Here is a 17001-nt window from a genome sequence, read left to right as displayed (position 1 = left end):
GGGTCACCGGAGGGGCGCTGTGGGGTGGGCTGGGAGCGTGTGGGCGGGTCCCGACTACGGCTGGCGGCGAGGCCGGGGCGGGGCTGGGGGCGGGGCCAGAGGCCTGCCTGGAGCGCCAAGGGGCAGGCCCGGGGCTGGGGGCGGAGACGCTGGGGGCGGCACCAAGCGTCGTGGGGCGGGGACACTGGGCGGAGTCAGGAGAAACTGACGGGGCGGGACTAGAGTATTGGGGGCGTAAGGGGTGGGGTTTGGGCGATGGGCGGGAGCGCCGGGGGTGTGTCCGAGGCGGCGTGGGGCGGGATGGAGGGCGGTGGGCGGAGTGGTCTGGGGGCGGGGCTAGAGTATTGTAAGGGCCCCTGAGGGTTAGGGGTCCAGGCTGTGGGGAGATCCACGGGGTGGCAGCCTTACGAGCTAAAGTTTTGAGGAGCGTGGGGAAGAGGGCAAGGTCTGGGCTTCGGGTGAACAGCTTGCGACTGAACTGTGGCGTTACGCCGAGTGTGGCCAACATGCTGGGGGCGGAGCCAGGATGTTGTCCTTAGTAGGGTGCGTGTTTTGGGCGTTGATGGCTGCGCTAGGGCGCGCTTAGAGTAGCGGGTGGGCCTGGACTTTGGGATGGAGACTCCCTGGGCGAGGAAGGAAAGTTTCTTGCTTCTGGAGGTGGGGTCCTGATCATTGCCTAGAAGCTAGGGGCAGGTCCAGAGGTCGGCTGGTACTGGATGGAGGTGGGCCTTACAGGTGTTGAGGGGTGTTGAGGGTGGGGCTAGGATGCTGCACGTGGAGAATGGCGGGGGTGGGACCAGAAAGTTTTTCCTGAGCCGGAAGTGCAGCCGAACTTGATCAGGAAAGCAGGAGGAGGGGCGAGGCTGAGAGGCGGGGTCAGAAGGTTTCCCGGCATGTGGGGGTGGGGGTCCTAGGGCGGGCTGGTTAAATTGAAGGCCGAGCCAGATTGTGTGATTTTTTTTTTTTTTTTTTTTTCCTGTGGGCGAGGCCAGGAGTCTGGCGGGAAAGGAGGGGCCTGAAGTTTCACCCTGGTCAGGGGCGGCTCCAGGGAAGTTTTTAGAGGTCAGGGGTGTGGTTGTGGCTAGCAGTTTTGTTTTTTAGCTACTGTAGCAGTCTGTCTTCCTAAGTATCATTATGAAGGTCAAGTTTAGCGCAGGGAGCCCCCTGGAGTGGATCTGGGGCCTGCTTGCGGAATCTTTTCCGGCTTGGTGGGAGATGATGAGTGCCTTTTCAGGGGGCTGGGCTGAATCAGTTTTAGGGGAGCCATGGAATGAAGTTCTTTGAGAGTTGGAGCTGTGTTTCATTATGTTTCATTTGTTTTCTGCATGTATGTGTATGACCACACGGAGGTGAGCGGACAGCTGGTGGGAGTGCTCTCCTACTTTGTGGATCGAACTCAGGTTCTCAGGCTTGGCAGCACCCCAGGATCCATCCCTTTGGCCCACTAGAAGTTACTCTTTTGCTGGTTGGAAGGAAGGGTCGTGCCTTCTGAGATCCAGGTCCTGGTTAAATTATCATAGGAAATGGAGCCTGGAGGAATTGGAGGAATTAGTATTAGGTACAGGAAAAGGGTCAGAATTTTCCCAAGGTGGTTCTAAATTGCTTCGGTGGGTCTAAAACTGAAGGGCAGAGTTTGTGTATTTTTTACAGAAAGAGGCGCAGCTAATATGTGAGAATTCTTGATGAAACACAAGTGTGTTTTTCTGTGAGTCTGTGTTTTCAGGACCCTCAGTAAAGGAGAGGAGCCAGCATTTCAAAGTGCTGTTGGTGTTAACATAGTGTTCTCTCTGCCCTCAGGAACCTCCAGTGCTACATTTGTTTTCTGGGAGGGAGATCACAGCCAGTGATGGTGAGCTAGAAAGTGGAGGAGTGGGGTGGGAGGGTGGGCTACAGAGACCAGACCCTCAGATCCTGGGCAAAATGCCCTTGTGGCAGGAAGAGTTTTTCCACCCTTTAACTGCTACCCCACTACAGGCCACCACACTAGATTTGAAATCAAAGGAGGACAAGGACGCTGAGTTGGACAAGAGGATCGAGGCTCTTCGTCGGAAGAATGAGGCCCTTATCCGGCGCTACCAGGTGCCCTAGCCCTGCCCTGGGAGACCCCACCCCCTCTCCTTCCCTCAGTGAGTTTTTCCCACCTCTCCCTTCAAGTTTTTCTCATGTTTCCTCTTCACTCACAGGATGAAAGCCAAAGGTCTTAGCCTGGCCTCGCTTCCTCCATCCCATCATTCATTCATTCATTTATTCATCCTCTGCTCACTGAAGTCTTCAGAGGCTGAGCTTCAGCTTGAGTGGTGCTGGGAACATACTCTCCAGACCTGTTGTTAGGGCACAGTCCAGTTTGGGACAGTTTCCCTCCTTGATGACACAGACTAGACAGGACTGGGGGGGGGGGGAGTCTAGCCTGAGGGCATTAGGGAGGGCTTTCTGGTAGAGGGGATTCTGAGAACTGAAGGGTGCCTAGGTATTAGGATAGGAATTGGAAAGGAATGAGTTATGTTTCACACAAGGGGAACAATTTGGGCAAATGTTTGTGTGCAAGAGAAGTTTGTGTGCAAGTCAGTTGGTGGAGAATCGAGGTCATCAGGGCCAGCTGTGTAGGTTAGAGAAGGCCTAAGGGCAGTAGGGAGCCATGGATAGCTTTGAATGGGAGTGAGGACTGGGGAGATTAGTTCTTCCTAGGACTTCCTAAACTGTGTGGTGGTGGGTGGGAGTCCAGATAGGAAGAAGAAAACTAGAACAGGGTCCCTAGTGGGAGAGGACAGGTCTGGCTCAGGGCCAGAAAGAGGCTCAGTGACCAAGGGCGGTCGGGGCTAGAGTGGGAAGAGGAGGGAGGCGCAGGGCTCAAGAGGAGGTGGTGGGCTGTCTGTGAGAAGGACCTGGAGGAGGGTGGCCCTCATTGACTCATTCTCCATGCCTTCGTTCATATTAAAAAACAAAACGAAAAGCCTGGGTTTCATTGTGTGCTAGGCAGCACCGTAGGCTGGGAGGGGGCACATCAGATAATGTAGCTAACAGGTACCCCATGCTCTACCAAGCTGTGGATGAGATCAGAGAGAGCAGCAGGTAGGCGTGAGACATTTGAAACCTGGAGGAGTCACAGGGCTAAGGAACTCAACCCTAGCCGGCGAGCAGCTGGTACAAAAGCCCTGGGACAGGTCTGAGCCCCGGGGAGTAGCAGGAAGGCCCCCAGTGTGGGTTCTGTGGTGGTGGGGAAGCGTTTGGCTCTTCCAGGTGGTGTTACTCACAGGAGGGCTTTGGAGCAGAGCAAAATGGCAGGGTTTGACGGAAGAGGCTGTGACCAGTGTCTAAAGCTCTGGAGAGAAGCCTGAGTTGGGGTGCAGGGAGAATGTAGATGAACTGTGGGACTCTAGCTGTTGGACAGGAGCTCTAACAGTCTGTTTCCCTGGATATTTGCTCTAGGAGATTGAGGAGGACCGGAAGAAAGCTGAACTGGAGGGGGTTGCAGTGACAGCCCCCCGGAAGAGCCGTTCCATGGAGAAGGAGACTGTGGCAGTGGAGGTGGAAAGCCCAGCATGTCTGAATTCTCAAGATACTGAGGGGGTAGAGGGCTGAGGCCTGGGACCCAAACCTGTCAGCTGCCTCTTAGCCTAGGATGCCCCACTCTGCCTCGACTTTGATTGATTTCTCCTTCCTCCCCCTTTCAGGAGAAGAGCCTCGGTCCCTCTCGGAGGACTGCTGGGACCTCCCGGCCCCCAGGGACCAGCAGGGGGGGCCGGACCCACCCCCAGCAGGGAGGCCGGGCAGGCATAGGCCGGACATCCCGAGGCCAGGAGGATGGTGCCGGGGAGCAGCTTCGAGGGGGAACTGGGGGCCGGGGCCGGAGGGGCCGGGGCCAGGGATCCCCTCATCTCTTAGGGGCAGGAGACAACTCAACTTCTTATCGCAAGTCCAAGGTAGGCACCGAGATTTTCGTTTTCCTGGTTTTCACTCATTCCATCTATCCATCTATCTATCTATCCATCCATCCATCCATCCATCCATTAATTTTTCTGGCCTTGGATTAAACCTGTAGCCTTAGATGAGTGCTTTATCATTGAACTACACCCTCAGCTTTACCATTGAACTACATCACCAGCCCTCAGCTTTACCATTGAACTACATCCGCAGCCCTCAGCTTTACCATTGAGCTACATCCCCAGCCCTCAGCTTTACCATTGAACTACATCCCTGCCCTCAGCTTTACCATTGAGCTACATCCCCAGCCCTCAGCTTTTATTTGGAAACAGGATCTCATCTCATCTCATCTCATTAGGTTGCTCAGGCTGGCCCTGAACTTGGTGTCCTGCTCAGCCTCCTCGGTGGCTGGGAAAACAGGTCTGCCCTGCTGTGTCTAGCTAGTTCATTTCTTTTCCTTTGCCTTTTCTCTATTGCTTGGATGGGCTCCTCCCTAATCTTCTGTCTTTGTGTCTCTATCCCCTCCAGCTATCCCTCTCAGGGCGTCTCTTCTTCCACTCCTGACCAGTGCTCTGCGTCTTCTTAGGTTCCAATTCCGACTTCCTGCTCTTACCTGTTTCGTGTGCAGCATCTGCTTTGTGCTCACGCTGTCTGTGTGCTCAGATCCATGTTGGGAGTAGTGGCCTCCTTGTGACTGCTCTACTCCCCATCGGGCAAGGGCTTGGGCGATGGCTCACAGTTTTGGATGGACTTGGGTCCAAGCCGGTTCTGTGACTCTCTGCTGTGGCGAGGTTGCTTTCTTTCTGGGCATTAAGATTCTTGCTTTTATAGGAAAAGCTGATTAGACCCAAACAGCGTTGTTATAAACATTCTCTGCTGTCAGGCATTGTGCCTCAGGGCAGGCACTTGGCAAATGCCAGAAATGGGTGGTTCGGGTTTGCTGGTTCGGGTTTGCTGAGCTGCTGGAATGGGGCCTGCAAGTCCAAGAGAGAACTTGGTCACTACAGTGCTTGAGGCCGGAGTTCGGTCCCCAGAGCCCACAGAAAAGAGATGAGTGTGGTAGTTGAGACTTGAAATCTGTACCCTAGAGGTGGGAGTGGAGACAGGGGGACCTTAGGCGCCATGGTCAGCCATCCTAGCCTACATGGCGAGCTCCATGCCAGTGAGAGGCTCTGTTTGAAGAAGGGCAGATGGGCCTGGTGTGGTGTACACCCTTCATTCTAGCAGAGGAAGGCAAGCAGATGTCTGCTGGTGAGTTTCAGGCCTGCTGAAGCTACGGAGAAGAAAAATGAGGAAAGCACTCAGAGTTGTCCCTCTGGCCTCCACACACACACATGAACATGCGTGTGTACCCATAGACACACGCTTGGACCCCAGATTCGATGACCTCAATAAAGTCAGGGTTTGGTTCTCTCATGTGTTCAGCCAGTAAGTAGTGTGGATCAGGAGGCCAAGGCCTGCTCACCCCTAGGATTGTTCAAAAGGTGGACCCTGGGACACTGACAAAGTCAAGAAAACACATTTCCTTATCTTTTTGTTGGGAAGAATTAGTCATGCCCTAGCAGTGCAGGCTGGGGAGGAGCACCCTGTCCAGTGGGTGCTGTTGTAATCTCTCCTTAGTGCTACAGGTAGTTCAGTTGGCAAGTCGCACCTTGATGCACTATTTCTGTGGTGGCTGTGGTACATCAGGGTCCCCAGCATCTGAGTGAGTTCAGGCCAGTTGCGCCTCATGACCTTCCCATCCGTGGAGAATTTGGGCTCCGAGTGTCTTGTGCATAGCCGGTTGTGTAGTTCTTTCTGACAGCCGCATGTTGTCTTGTCCCCCAGGAGTGGGAGGAGCGGCGGAGACAGAACATCGAGAAGATGAATGAGGAGATGGAGAAGATCGCAGAGTATGAGCGCAACCAGCGGGTCAGCACCGGGCGCCTGGGGGGCTGAGTGGCAGGCACCCCAGTGCCTCCCAGCCTGCCCACCTGCCAGCCCTTCTGCTGCAGGAAGGGGTGCTGGAGCCCAACCCAGTGCGAAACTTCCTGGATGACCCCCGACGCCGGAGCGGACCCCTGGAGGAGCCTGAGAGGGACCGCAGGGAGGGCAGCCGCCGGCATGGTCGCAACTGGGGAGGTTCCGACTTTGAGCGGGTGCGTTCTGGTTTGGAACATGAACGCCAGGTGGGTGCTGGATCTCCCTGTGGCCGGTCGGGCTTCTCAAGAGCTGTGCTTTGGGCTGGCACGATGGACAGACCAGGTGTTACTCTCTTAACATGGGGTTTGATGGGTGGGGGCTCAGGCTTGTTTGGAATGACCGCCATGCTTGGCCAAGGTTTTTGCTTTTGAAGTAGGGTCTCACTCTCTAGCCCCGGTGATTTGGAACTCAAGGCCAGTCCATTTTACTTGGAGCTCCAGCTTTAAGCGTAGCATAGAGATCGCCTGCCTCTCCCCTGAGTGCTGGGCCTAAAGCCGTGCATGCTGTGCCTGCCGCCAGTGTTTTCTTTGTTAAGGATTCATTCAGACTTTTTTTCCTTTTTCTTTTTGCCTTGCTGGTGTACAACCCAGGGTCTTACACATGCTGTTCAAACTACCAGTAAGCTACACCCCTATGGAGGATTTTTAGTCAGTTGTTAGGCAGTCTTGGAAATCTTGCCAACTGAGCCATCTGAGATTTCTATGTCCTGGAACTCTTGATCCTCCTGTTTCAGCCTCCCCAGTGCTGGGATTACTGGCCAGGGAAAATAGTTCCTAGACAAAGTTGTAGTTTATCCCAATGGGAACCAAATGGGTAATTAAAGTCTAATTATAGGCTGGGTATTACAAAATGTCACTACCCCAAAAGGTGAGGAGGGGTCAGAGATGTTTCTTAAGAAAGATGAGGAAGCTGGGCTTGGCATTGCATGCCTTTAATCCCAGCACTCAGGGAGGCAGAGGCAGCTGAGTTCAAGGCAAGTGTAATCTACACAGCAGTGAAACCCTGTCTTGAAAAGCAAAACAAAAAGATGAGGAGAGAGCTGGAGAGCTGGTTCAGCGGTTAGGGTGCTGGGTGACACCAGGCACTCTAGTGCACACCTTTGACCCCAGCCCTGGGGAGGCAGAGGAGGGTGGATCTCTATGACTTCACGGCCAGCCTGGTCTACAGAGTGAGCTCTAGGATAGCCAGGGGTACACACAGAAACCCTATCTTGAAAAACAAAGGAACAGACAAACAGTGCCGAGTGGTCTTCCAGAGCACCCATGCAGGACAATCATGAGTGCTTGTAACTATCGCCAAAGCACCTGGCACCCTCTTCTGGCCTCTGTGGGTACCTGCACACACATGGCAAATATGCACAGACACATACTGTGGCAGGTACAGGAAAATCGTCAAAATAGATGTTTAGGAAAGGAGAGCTGGAGAGAGAGGCCAGTGCTTGCTGTCAGCATTAGGATCTGGTCCGAATCCCTAGCGCTCAGGTAGAAAAGGTTGAATGTGGCTCCAGGCATGCCTAGGGTTGGAGAAAGGAAGAGAGCTGGGACTTGCTGGCTGCTAGCCTAGGCCAGAGTTGCCAGGATCTGAGAGACCCTGCTTCAAGGGAGCAAGCTGGAGGTGACAGAGCAGGACACGCCTCTGTCTCTCACACGTGCATGTACAAACATCGCACAACACAAAGATGGGGAGGAAAGAATGGAACGTTTAATCTAGAAAGATGAGATCCAGCACTTGGCAGGTAGAGGCAGGCCAGTCTGATGTGGGCTTTTCCTCAACTGAGGTTCCCTCTTTCCAGACAACTCTAGCTTTTGTCAAGTTGACATAAAACTTGCCAGCACAAGGGGTTTAAGGCCATCCTTGGCTCTATAGTGAGTTTGAGGCAGCTACCCTGGCCTATATGAGACCCTGTGTGAAACCAGAAATAAATGAGGTGGATGCTCTCAGAGGAGGCTGCTTTAGCCACATACTCGCTTGCTGCCTGTCAACTTTATCCTGTGGTCCCTGAACAGTGGTTCTGTGTCTGGGGGGAGGGCCATGGAGGAGAGCCAGAGCCTGATTGCCTGTGGTGCCTGCAGGGCCGCAGGGCTGGCCTGGGCAGTGGGGGCGACATGACCATATCCATGACGGGCCGGGAGCGGTCAGAGTACCTGCGCTGGAAGCAGGAGAGGGAGAAGATCGACCAAGAGCGCCTGCAGAGACACCGCAAGCCCACCGGCCAGTGGCGGCGGGAGTGGGATGCCGAGAAGACCGACGGCATGTGAGTCAGTTGTCTTCCTGCGGGTTCTTGTCTCCAGCCATTTTCTTGTCCTCATGGTGATATTTGCTATAGCTTGCCATGTCTCCGTGGCATATGGAAGCCTGCCTTCTCCTCCCTTTGCTACTGGGGCTTGAACCTATGGCCTCTGGCATGCTGTAAGTGCTGCACTGCTGAGCTAGGCCCACACCCTCTTACTGGAGGATTCTAGACAGGTGCTCTACCAATGAGCCATCTCTATAGCCCCCATTCCCCACCTTTAAATATTTTAAAAATTTTATGTGTATGAATGTCTTATCTGCATGTGTGTTTGTTCACTTTGTGCATGTCTGGTGCCCATGGAGGCTACAGATCCCCTGAAAGGAGCTACAGAGGATTGTGAGCTACTTTGTAGACCCTGGGAGATGAACGTGGGTCCTTGGGAAGAGTAGCCAGAGCTGGCTGAACCAGGTCTTCTGTCCTTTCGCCTTTTTACTTCTTGAGACAGTGTGTTACCTAGGCTGGCTTTGATCTCAGTCTCCCTGCCTCAGCCCCTGTTGTTGTTTTTGCTTGTTCTGATTTTTGAGACAGGGTTCCTGTGTAGCCCTAGCTGTCCTGGACTCACAGAGATCAGCCTGCCTGGAATTAAAGGCGTGAGCTACCACAGCCGGCATATGTTTTTGCTGAGTGAGATAGAGCAGTGAGCACAGAAGCAGCTCACGGAGAAAGTCCACTGTGTGGTCTGGGGATTAGTGACAGTCACCTTTACCTGCTGAGCTTCCTTGCTGCCCAGCCGCAGCCTCAGTGCTGCGATTAGAGGGCAGTGCAGCTCAAGTGGGCATAGAATTCAACATCCTGCAGCCTTGGCCCAACAGAGTGCCCAGCTTATATATGAAAAGCTTTGTCCTGTGTTCACATACCTGCTGGGCTGTTGGCCCAGGTTAGCCCAAGACTGTGGGTCTCCCTGGCTCTGTACCTTCCTGTAAATGAGCATCACAGATGTTTGAGAAAGTGTAGCCAGCAAAGGTTAAGGGTTGGAAAAAACCTACAGCTGCTGACCCTAGGCTGTTCCTTCTCGGACTCTGAGCCTGCTTGTCTGTAGATTGAAGTGACAGAGTGATGATTTTTCTTACTTTGATTCTTTGAGACAAGGCCTCATGTAGCCAAAGTTGGCCTTGAATTTTCTATGGTGTCAAGGACAGCCCTTGTTTCTTCTGTCTGCACCTTGCAGTGCTAGGATCCTGTGCCTGGCCCACAGTTCTGTCCTTGCTCTGTTTGAGCACTCCCTGAATGTGTTCATTCTGGGAGACGGGCTGAGAGCAGCCACACTGAGAGACTTACCTGTCTTGGCATGGCAGACACACAGGGTGCAGAGGTCAGCGGGGAGGAGAGTGTCTCCAGCCTCTGTGTTTTTATTTCAGAAGCCACACCCTCTATCTTTATCTGGGTTTGTCACTAGGAAGCTAAGTCAGCTCTGATCCATCATTCCATCTTGACCCCATTCTGACCAGCTCCATGGTGCTGCCTCCGTCTCCCCTGTTTTCTCCGTCCTTTCCCTCGTTCCCTCAGCTATTACTCACTCTGTTCTCTTGCTAGGTTCAAGGATGGCCCAGCTTCTACCCAGGAACTGTCCCACCGTTACAGTGAGTACTATCTTGGAAAGGGTTAGGCAGTGGGTTCAAATGTGGTATGTGCGGTGTCCCCCTCCCCTAAATCCTTGGATCTGGGTTTCTGTTGTAGATGACCAAGCTTGGGCCAGGCCCCCTAAGCCCCCCACTTTTGGAGAGTTCCTCTCTGAGCACAAAGCAGAAATCAACAGTCGCAGGAGGAGAAAGAACAGCCGACCCCAGGCCAAGGTGGCCCCTCATGCCTATAGGTGGGGTGCCCCTCCCTTGGAACATTCCCTTCTTCAGAGGGTTTGGGTGTGTGGAGTCCTTCTCTTTGGCATAAGTTTGAAGGCACGCTGATATGTCTTGGTGCTGTTTATGTCTGCTATCCCCTTTGCCCTCAGTGCAGCATGCCAGATGCTCTCTGAGGAGAAGTCCATCCCATCCTTCACCCAGGCCTTACCCTGTGCTCTCTCTACTCCAGTGACCATGATAATCGCTGGGAGACAAAAGAGGAAGCTTCATCCTCAGCCCCTGAGTCCTCTCAGTCCATATCGTTGGAGGAGACAGCCTCGAAGGTAAGGCAGAGCAGGTGTGTGGTTTTGTGTGTGTGTGTCAGATTCCAAGCCTTTCCCTGATCTGCCTCTCTTCCCAGCAGCTTCCTGAGACCCCAGCCCCAGTCCATCGGCCTCCTGAGGAGGATGGGGAGGAAGATGAGGGGGAGAAGGAGGAGGGAGAAGAAGAGGGGGAAGATGAGGAGGAGGATGACGAATGGGAGGATGTGAGTGAAGATGTCACTGAGGAGGAAGAGGAGTCTGAGGAGGAAGAGGGTCCCAAGGACCAGGAAGCAGCAGCTGTTCCTGATCACCAGTCTGAGGCTGAGCCTGAGGAGAAGCCTACTTGTGAGCAGGCGGACCCTGTGCCTGCCAGGCCCCAGGAGTCGCTGTCCCCAGCCCCTGTTGAACCTCCCAGCCCCTTCTCACCCTCTGGGGACCATCAGCCTGTGTCCGACTGGGGTGAGGAGATGGAACTGAATTCTCCCAGCATTGTCCACTCGCCTGGTGCCCACTCTTTGGGTGAGGCCTGGCCTTTTGGGAATGCTTGAAACTGGCTGAGTGCGTTGTGTGTGTGTGTGTGTGTGTAAGGGTGTGGCTGTGCCCACACCTCCCTCTCAACCCCTGTTGCAGGGAAGGGCAGTTGGTGCTTACTCCATGCCCTCAGCCCAATTTCCAGAGCCTGCTCTTGCTGGTTCAGAGCCTCTCGCCAATAAAAAGTTCACTTCCTTAATGACACCCACCCCACTGTGTCCTTGAGCCCCCTGGCTCCCCCAGATGGGGAGATGTTTGGAAAAGGAGGGGCTTGACTGAGCCTCCCCTTCTCCAGGAGGTGACCAGCCAGTCCTTGCCTCCTTGGAGAGTGGGCCCAGCTTGGCAGAAACCCCGAAGTCTGAAGAAGAGGGGCCCGAGGCATCTCCAGGTGGGGTGCATGGGATGGTGGAGGTGGGTGGCCTGCTTGCCTTCCCCGGGGAGGGATGGGGACAGAAACTGGGTGGGGCATGTGGGTGGGTAGGGGGCACAGGGCATGAGGTTATCAGGTGCTGTGCTCGGTGGGCCAGGAGTCAGGCCTTTTGGTGCAAGGGGTGAGCTCTAAGGCTGAAGGTAATAGGAGTCATAACGCTGGACCAGGGCTGGGATTCGGAATCCGAGTGTTCATGGCGGGAAGAGGCTGAAGCAGTAGGATCTTGAGTTTGACTCAATTCTGGTTAGGGACCCGGTAAAAGCAAACATGGTTACAAGGTCAGGACTGATGAATGAATGGAGCCAGCTGTCAGGCTCACCCGAGGGCAGGCCTAGCATTGTAGGGCAGGCCGGAATGGAATTTTGGGTCCAGAGTAGAAGAGGCCGGTCTTCTCAGCTGCCTGCCTTCCTTTTTCACTTCCCCAGAGCGTGGCAGCGGCTGCCAAATGAGTGGTGTGGGTGGAGACTGAGGGGCCGGGCCAGACAGGACAGTTTGGGGTCCTGGAGGGTTGATGGTGGTCTTATTACACCGGCACTTCCCAGTAGGCTAGATTGGAAGGGGCACTGCTTCAAGAGCCTCCTGAGGGTTGAGTCAGGCCAAGCTGCAGCAGGTTTGACTAGGGTGTGGGACAGGGCGGGTCGGGAGGCTGCTCTTCCATTTACATTCATTCATTCATTTATTCATTTATTTATTCATTTAGTCTCCTCAGAGGTGGGCCCCGAGAGCCAGGAGACGGCGGAGATCACAGACTTCCAGAGGGTGCGTTTCTGCAAGGTGGTGGCGGCCGCTCCGCCGCCGGGGGCTGCCCGCTGACAGCGCCAGCTGACCGACCGGGGCCTTGCGCTCTACACTAACCTTCAGCCGCCTCGCTCTTCTGCTTCTGTCACACTCTGGCCAGGACAGGGTTACACGTAGTGGGGGAGGGGACAGATTAGCGACAGGCTCAGGGGAGTCTTCTAAATTCCCAGAAGACTGGTCTAGGAAACCCCAAGAGGGCTGTAGCGGTCTGCCTGAGGCCTCTGAGGCAGGCCCTGCAAGGCCCGGCTGTGCAGGAGCCTGCCCAAGGCTCTCTCGAGGACTTGAATTAAACGCGTGTTCCCGCCAACCTTTGAACTGTGCTGCTGCGGGACTGGCTGGGCTGCTGTGCTTGGCGGACTTTGCTGTGGCGGAAGAGGCGGGACGCGGGTGTTCCTCGCCATCCTGACCCCTCCCCCTCCCACCCCGCAGGCCGTCCCGCTATCCTGAAGACGCTGCTGGGAGGGGCGGCAGCGCAGGCCTGCCTGCCTCCCGGGCTGCTGCTCTCCTCCCTGCAGCCCACCCTGAATCCTTCGCCTCCTGGGAACGGGAGAGGTGAAGGCTGGTGCGGAGTTCCTGGGGCAGGGGCCGGCGAGGGGAGGGGCGTGAGGCGGAGAGGGGCGGGGCCGGGCTCGGTGGGCAGGGCCGGCGCGCTAAAGTGCGGGGAGCCTGACCCCCGGGCCAAGGGTGGCTGGAGTGCGGAGCCGCAGTCCGTGGAGGAAGAAAGGGGTCGGACCAGCTCGCAGAGGCAAAAGGCGGTGGACAGGAGTCCGAGGCATAGAACCTGACCCAGTGAGGGCGGGAGGAGAGCAAGGGGTGTGGCTGCTGGGGGTGTGGCTAAGGCTTCTTGATGGTGGTTGGCCCGGGGCGAGCCTAGGATGCGGGGGTTTGGCGGGCGGTTGGGGTGGGGATGGGGCCGGTGACTTGGGGCCAGGAGGGACGGTCTGATGGAGGAGGCGTGGCTCCTGGGAGGAGCGTGGCTTGCGTGGCGGCCTAGGGCGGGGCCCGGCTCCGTGGGGCAGTCACGGGATGGGGGCGGGTCCGGCGCGGCGCAGAGGGCAGCGCGATGCGGGGCTCGAGCTGCGTGGGCGGCGGTGGCGAGAGTCCCGGAGCTGCCGGGCTGAGCGAGGGCCCCCGCGGCCGATGGCTGCGCCTTGCTCCGGTCTGCGCCTACTTCCTGTGCGTGTCCTTGGCCGCCGTGCTGCTCGCCGTGTACTACGGGCTCATTTGGGTCCCCACACGGCCGCCCGCGGGCCCCGCCGACCCTCTGCCCAGCGCGCCGGCCGCTCCGTGTGCGCGAGCGGCGCCGCCCGCCCCGCCTCCGGCCTTGTCCTGCCTGCTTGGGGCCTCGGGTGGGTCGCGACCACAGCCCGGACTGCCACGGAGCCGCCGCCACAGCCGCCACCCGGCTCCTGGGGCGACAGCGGAGACCGCGCGCCGGGCGCCCGGATAGGCTGACCCGCTCCCGCCGTGGCCTGCGGCCGTCTGTCCGCCCTTCTGTCCGCACCGGCGAGCCTCGCTCCGCGCGGCGCCTCTCCTCTGGCCGCGGTCCTGATCCTGCCCAACCTCACCCCACGCCGCTCCTCCCCGGGACTCCGCGCTCGTCTCCAGCCTCGGCTGCGCCCACCTGGTCTGTGGTCGTCCTCGGCGCGCTGCTGTCTTCCAACCCTGTGGCCGCCAGGCCTTAGAGGCTTTTCTCTTCAATTGCCCGCTTTGTAATCTTTGAGTTGGAGTGGGGAGAAGCGACCCGCCAGCTTTTCAGGGCCGTTGAAGGTCAGATACTGTAAAGGCCTTAGCAGTTTTCGGGGTGTCGTGGGCTCCCGGAATAGCGGCAGAGACAGTGGCGCGTGCTGGGAGCTGCCCGGGGTGTAGTTTACAGTCGCAGGGCCGAGTCTGTTGCTCATGCCCTTGCCAGTGATGCCGTAGCTTCTTTCCTGGGGACAGAGAGATGAACCCCAGGTTCAGGTGGTGACGGGACAAATTTGCTGTTTTGGGATGTGTAGAGTATAAAGTTGAATCAAAAAACAAAACTGGTCTGCGCTGCTGTTGGTGTCACGCTGAGAATGTGAAGCTTCTGGTAAAGTCATGCGATTGAGTCCATTTTCCCTTACCCGTGACTGCAGCCCGGGCAGGCCTGGGACACCTTGCTGCAAGAAGGGCTTTTCCCTGCGTGGCCTTCCTTCCCTCAGGCGGCACAACAGCAGGACCCCGAGGTCGGCCTCGGTCAGAAGGGAGTGTGGCATCTGTCCTGCTGGTTCCCGTCTGTCCCACCAGCATCCCCCACACGATGATGCCCAGCTGTGTACTGAAAACTCTCTGCTCTTGTAAAATAAAGATAGCCAAGTGCTGCTGAGAGAATTAAACCACCTCTACACCTGAGAACAGCGTTGCTCTGAGCACCCTGCCTCCACTTTATCCTTCAGCCCTTTCAGAATCACTGCTTGTACTCCTCCCTCATCCCCGCCCAGGGAGGGGGGAGGGTGGGGGAGGAAAGCGAGTCAGCCCAAAGCCCAGCACACCCGCAAGTAGTGAGTTGGGGGGAGGGGTCTTCTCCTTTTCTGCTTTCCTACTTTTTTTTTTTTTTCTTTCAGCCTCGTGGTCCGCAGCCTTTCTTCTTGTCTCCCTCCACTATCTTCTCTCTGCTTTTCCCTTTCTCTGTCTCTAGAGTATCTCCATATTGTCACTGTGCTTCTGTGTCTACCCACTTACATTGTCCCAGTGCTTTACCGCTGAGCCAGGGACCCACAACCCATAGATTTTGAGGCAAGGTCTCAGTACTACAGCTCTAGCTGTCTTTGTGTTCTCAGCACCCCCTTCCTCTGTCTCCTAAGTGCCGGCATTACATGTGTGTGCAGCTATGCAAAGTCCAGCTGCTAGGCTTTGAATTCTGACTAGCTTGACCACTTTAATCAGTTTTTTTTTTTTTGGGGGGGGGTGTATAGTTTTATCTCTCATGCTCACATGGTGACAAATCAACTCATAGCAAGCTATTTATATTTTTTATTTATCCCTTCCAGTGTGACTGTTCACACATTTACTGCAAAAAGACATGAGCACGTCTGATGGGGAAACAGTATATGCCCCAGGCCCCTGGGGGCTTGCATAATAGGTGCAGAATGGCCTTTCTAAAATTGCATCAGCCTTGAGTTCTGAAATGCATCTGTCCCTGAAGACCTCAGCTAAGGGACTATGGACCTGCAATTTGGCACACAATCAAACCTGGTTTTATCTTAATTACCGGCTCAACATTTATTTAATGGTTTTGTAAAAGGACTAATTTTACGGCACTTTTTTTTTTTTTTTTTTTTTTTTTTGGTCTCCTATAGCCCAAGCTGGTCTTGCATTTGCTACGTAGCAGAGGATGACAGTTGTGTTATGTTAACCTTTTCTGAGGGGACAGGAGCAAATGTCTGCTCACCTCAAGGGCACTGCATTCATTACAGGAGAGCATGGGTGACTCAAAGGCAGCTATAGCACTGAAAAGCCAGATCCGGCAGATGACTGACAGTTCATGGAGGCCATGGAGCTAACCTGAATGACCGATAGACTGCTGGGCAGATCAGAGCCTCTGCTCCTGTTACCACTCTGTCCGCTGCCCAATTCACATGCTGGCCAGACTCATTCAGATTCCCCAGAGCTTCTTGTGCCTTGAAGATCATGCCTCGGGCCTTAGCAAGGCCATTAAAATGTTGTGCCATCCAAGGTTTCTGTGGAAGCAACCTCCTGTTATTTGTTATCAGTCGTGTGTGTCCAGCATGCGGAGGTTAGAGGACAGCTTTCAGGTTAGAAGATAGCTTTCAGGGGTTGGTTTCCTCCTTACATCATACCCTGGCATTGAACTCAGGACCTCAGGTCCGTGCTACGGCCACCATTCCTCACTGAACCAGCTCAGCCGTCCTGGATCTGTATACAAGACATGACGACATGACCACTCCGTGGAATGGTTGAGGGGAAGGTTTTCATTTTAGATATGAGAGAGAGAAGAGCCAAAGACAGCTGGAAGGGCCCAGAGCAGAGAGCGACAGTGGTAGACCGAACAGATCCAGCTGGCTGGACTTGACCGTGAGAGAAGCAGAGAAGAGCGAGAGGTGAAGACGGTGTGTGGACAAAGGAGGGAGTGTAGCTGCAATGGCAGGGCTGTAAGAACGAGGAGCTGAGGGGAGGAAGCCCAGTGAACAGGGGAGTTGATGGCAGGGGACTCTGAAGAGTTTCACTGGCACTTTTCCCGCTGAGGTAGCCTGGAGGCCACCATATGCTTTGGTATGCTAATCGGTACCACAAGAAGCTGTTTGTCCCTTCTGCTAGTGATGAGGGAAAAGGCTCCCTTTGGTGGAGGAGTTCCTGAGGAATGCTGGCTCTTGTCTAACCACCGGAATTTGGAGAAGTATAGTTTCCTTTGGACCTGGCAGGATCATGTTTCTTAACTCTCAGAATGAGCAAAGTTCTGCTGGCCCGGTGAACTGAACATCAGACACTGCTTTTCTCAGCCTCTGCTCTCAGGAATGCCTATCCTTTCTTTGTCCCTGATACCCATGGGACATGTGTCCCTAGTGACCCATAGAAGCCGGCCTGTCAGGGACTGCTTTCCCTCAGATGGTCTTAACTTGTGCAGCCCTTGTCTTGAAGAGGGATGGGTAGCTCTTTCGCTCAGTTTTTCTGCCTCCAAGCAGCAGACTGAGCCCATATGCGCCCACGTCTCAGCCTCACAGGCCAGGCTGTGACAGGCTCTTCCACTGCTTGTTTAAAAGTCTTTGCCAATTTGAGCAGTTTGGGTGCTGAGTGTTCCCTGCCTGTCCCCTGTACTGTCCATTCTTGTGTGTTGGATCCTGTATTCCCTTTCTATTAAACATCAGACCCAAAGGCTGGTTCCTGTCACTCCTTCCTGTCCTCTTCTTCCTCATTCTTGATTCTTCCTGTGGGTTCCAGGTTTTACCATCTAACCTATCCACTCTTTCTTTTGGCTGTCCA

The 17001-nt window shown here is 55.2% G+C and overlaps 2 protein-coding genes across 9 annotated transcripts in view; both read left to right on the top strand.

Annotated features, from left to right (window-relative positions):
- Ccdc9 (coiled-coil domain containing 9) overlaps positions 1–12639 on the top strand; it is a 36231-nt gene extending 23592 nt beyond the window's left edge. For 3 of the 8 annotated variants that reach the window (XM_055615502.1, XM_055615508.1, XM_055615510.1), the window contains 13 exons: positions 1798–1849; positions 1975–2079; positions 3427–3525; positions 3672–3920; positions 5749–5832; positions 5916–6089; positions 7956–8137; positions 9710–9756; positions 9854–9989; positions 10205–10298; positions 10379–10736; positions 11104–11196; positions 11939–12343. In XM_055615502.1, the coding sequence (XP_055471477.1) occupies positions 1798–1849; positions 1975–2079; positions 3427–3525; positions 3672–3920; positions 5749–5832; positions 5916–6089; positions 7956–8137; positions 9710–9756; positions 9854–9989; positions 10205–10298; positions 10379–10736; positions 11104–11196; positions 11939–12051 (1786 nt within the window). In that variant the 3' untranslated portion in view covers positions 12052–12343. Of the gene's footprint in view, positions 1–372; positions 544–1797; positions 1850–1974; positions 2080–3426; positions 3526–3671; positions 3921–5748; positions 5833–5915; positions 6090–7955; positions 8138–9709; positions 9757–9853; positions 9990–10204; positions 10299–10378; positions 11008–11103; positions 11197–11938; positions 12344–12465 lie in introns of those variants that run through there. The other 5 variants (XM_055615504.1, XM_055615507.1, XM_055615503.1 and 2 more) reach the window with 5 other exon arrangements.
- A 300-nt stretch (positions 12640–12939) lies between these two features.
- On the top strand, positions 12940–14063 carry Inafm1 (InaF motif containing 1). The gene has a single exon (XM_055615511.1). The coding sequence runs from the start codon at positions 13100–13102 to the stop codon at positions 13484–13486; it is 387 nt and encodes a 128-aa protein (XP_055471486.1). The 5' UTR covers positions 12940–13099; the 3' UTR covers positions 13487–14063.
- Positions 14064–17001: the final 2938 nt, after the last annotated feature.

Source organism: Psammomys obesus, unplaced genomic scaffold (genome assembly GCF_907164565.1).
Source record: "Psammomys obesus unplaced genomic scaffold, mPsaObe1.curated_primary_1811, whole genome shotgun sequence".
Classification (NCBI taxonomy): domain Eukaryota; kingdom Metazoa; phylum Chordata; class Mammalia; order Rodentia; family Muridae; genus Psammomys; species Psammomys obesus.
This window is presented reverse-complemented; position numbering and strand designations above follow the sequence as displayed.

What these genes read in the sequence shown, in the direction of transcription:
- Inafm1 (XM_055615511.1), top strand. Translation starts at nt 13,100, where the DNA reads ATGCGGGGCTCGAGCTGCGTGGGCGGCGGTGGCGAGAGTCCCGGAGCT.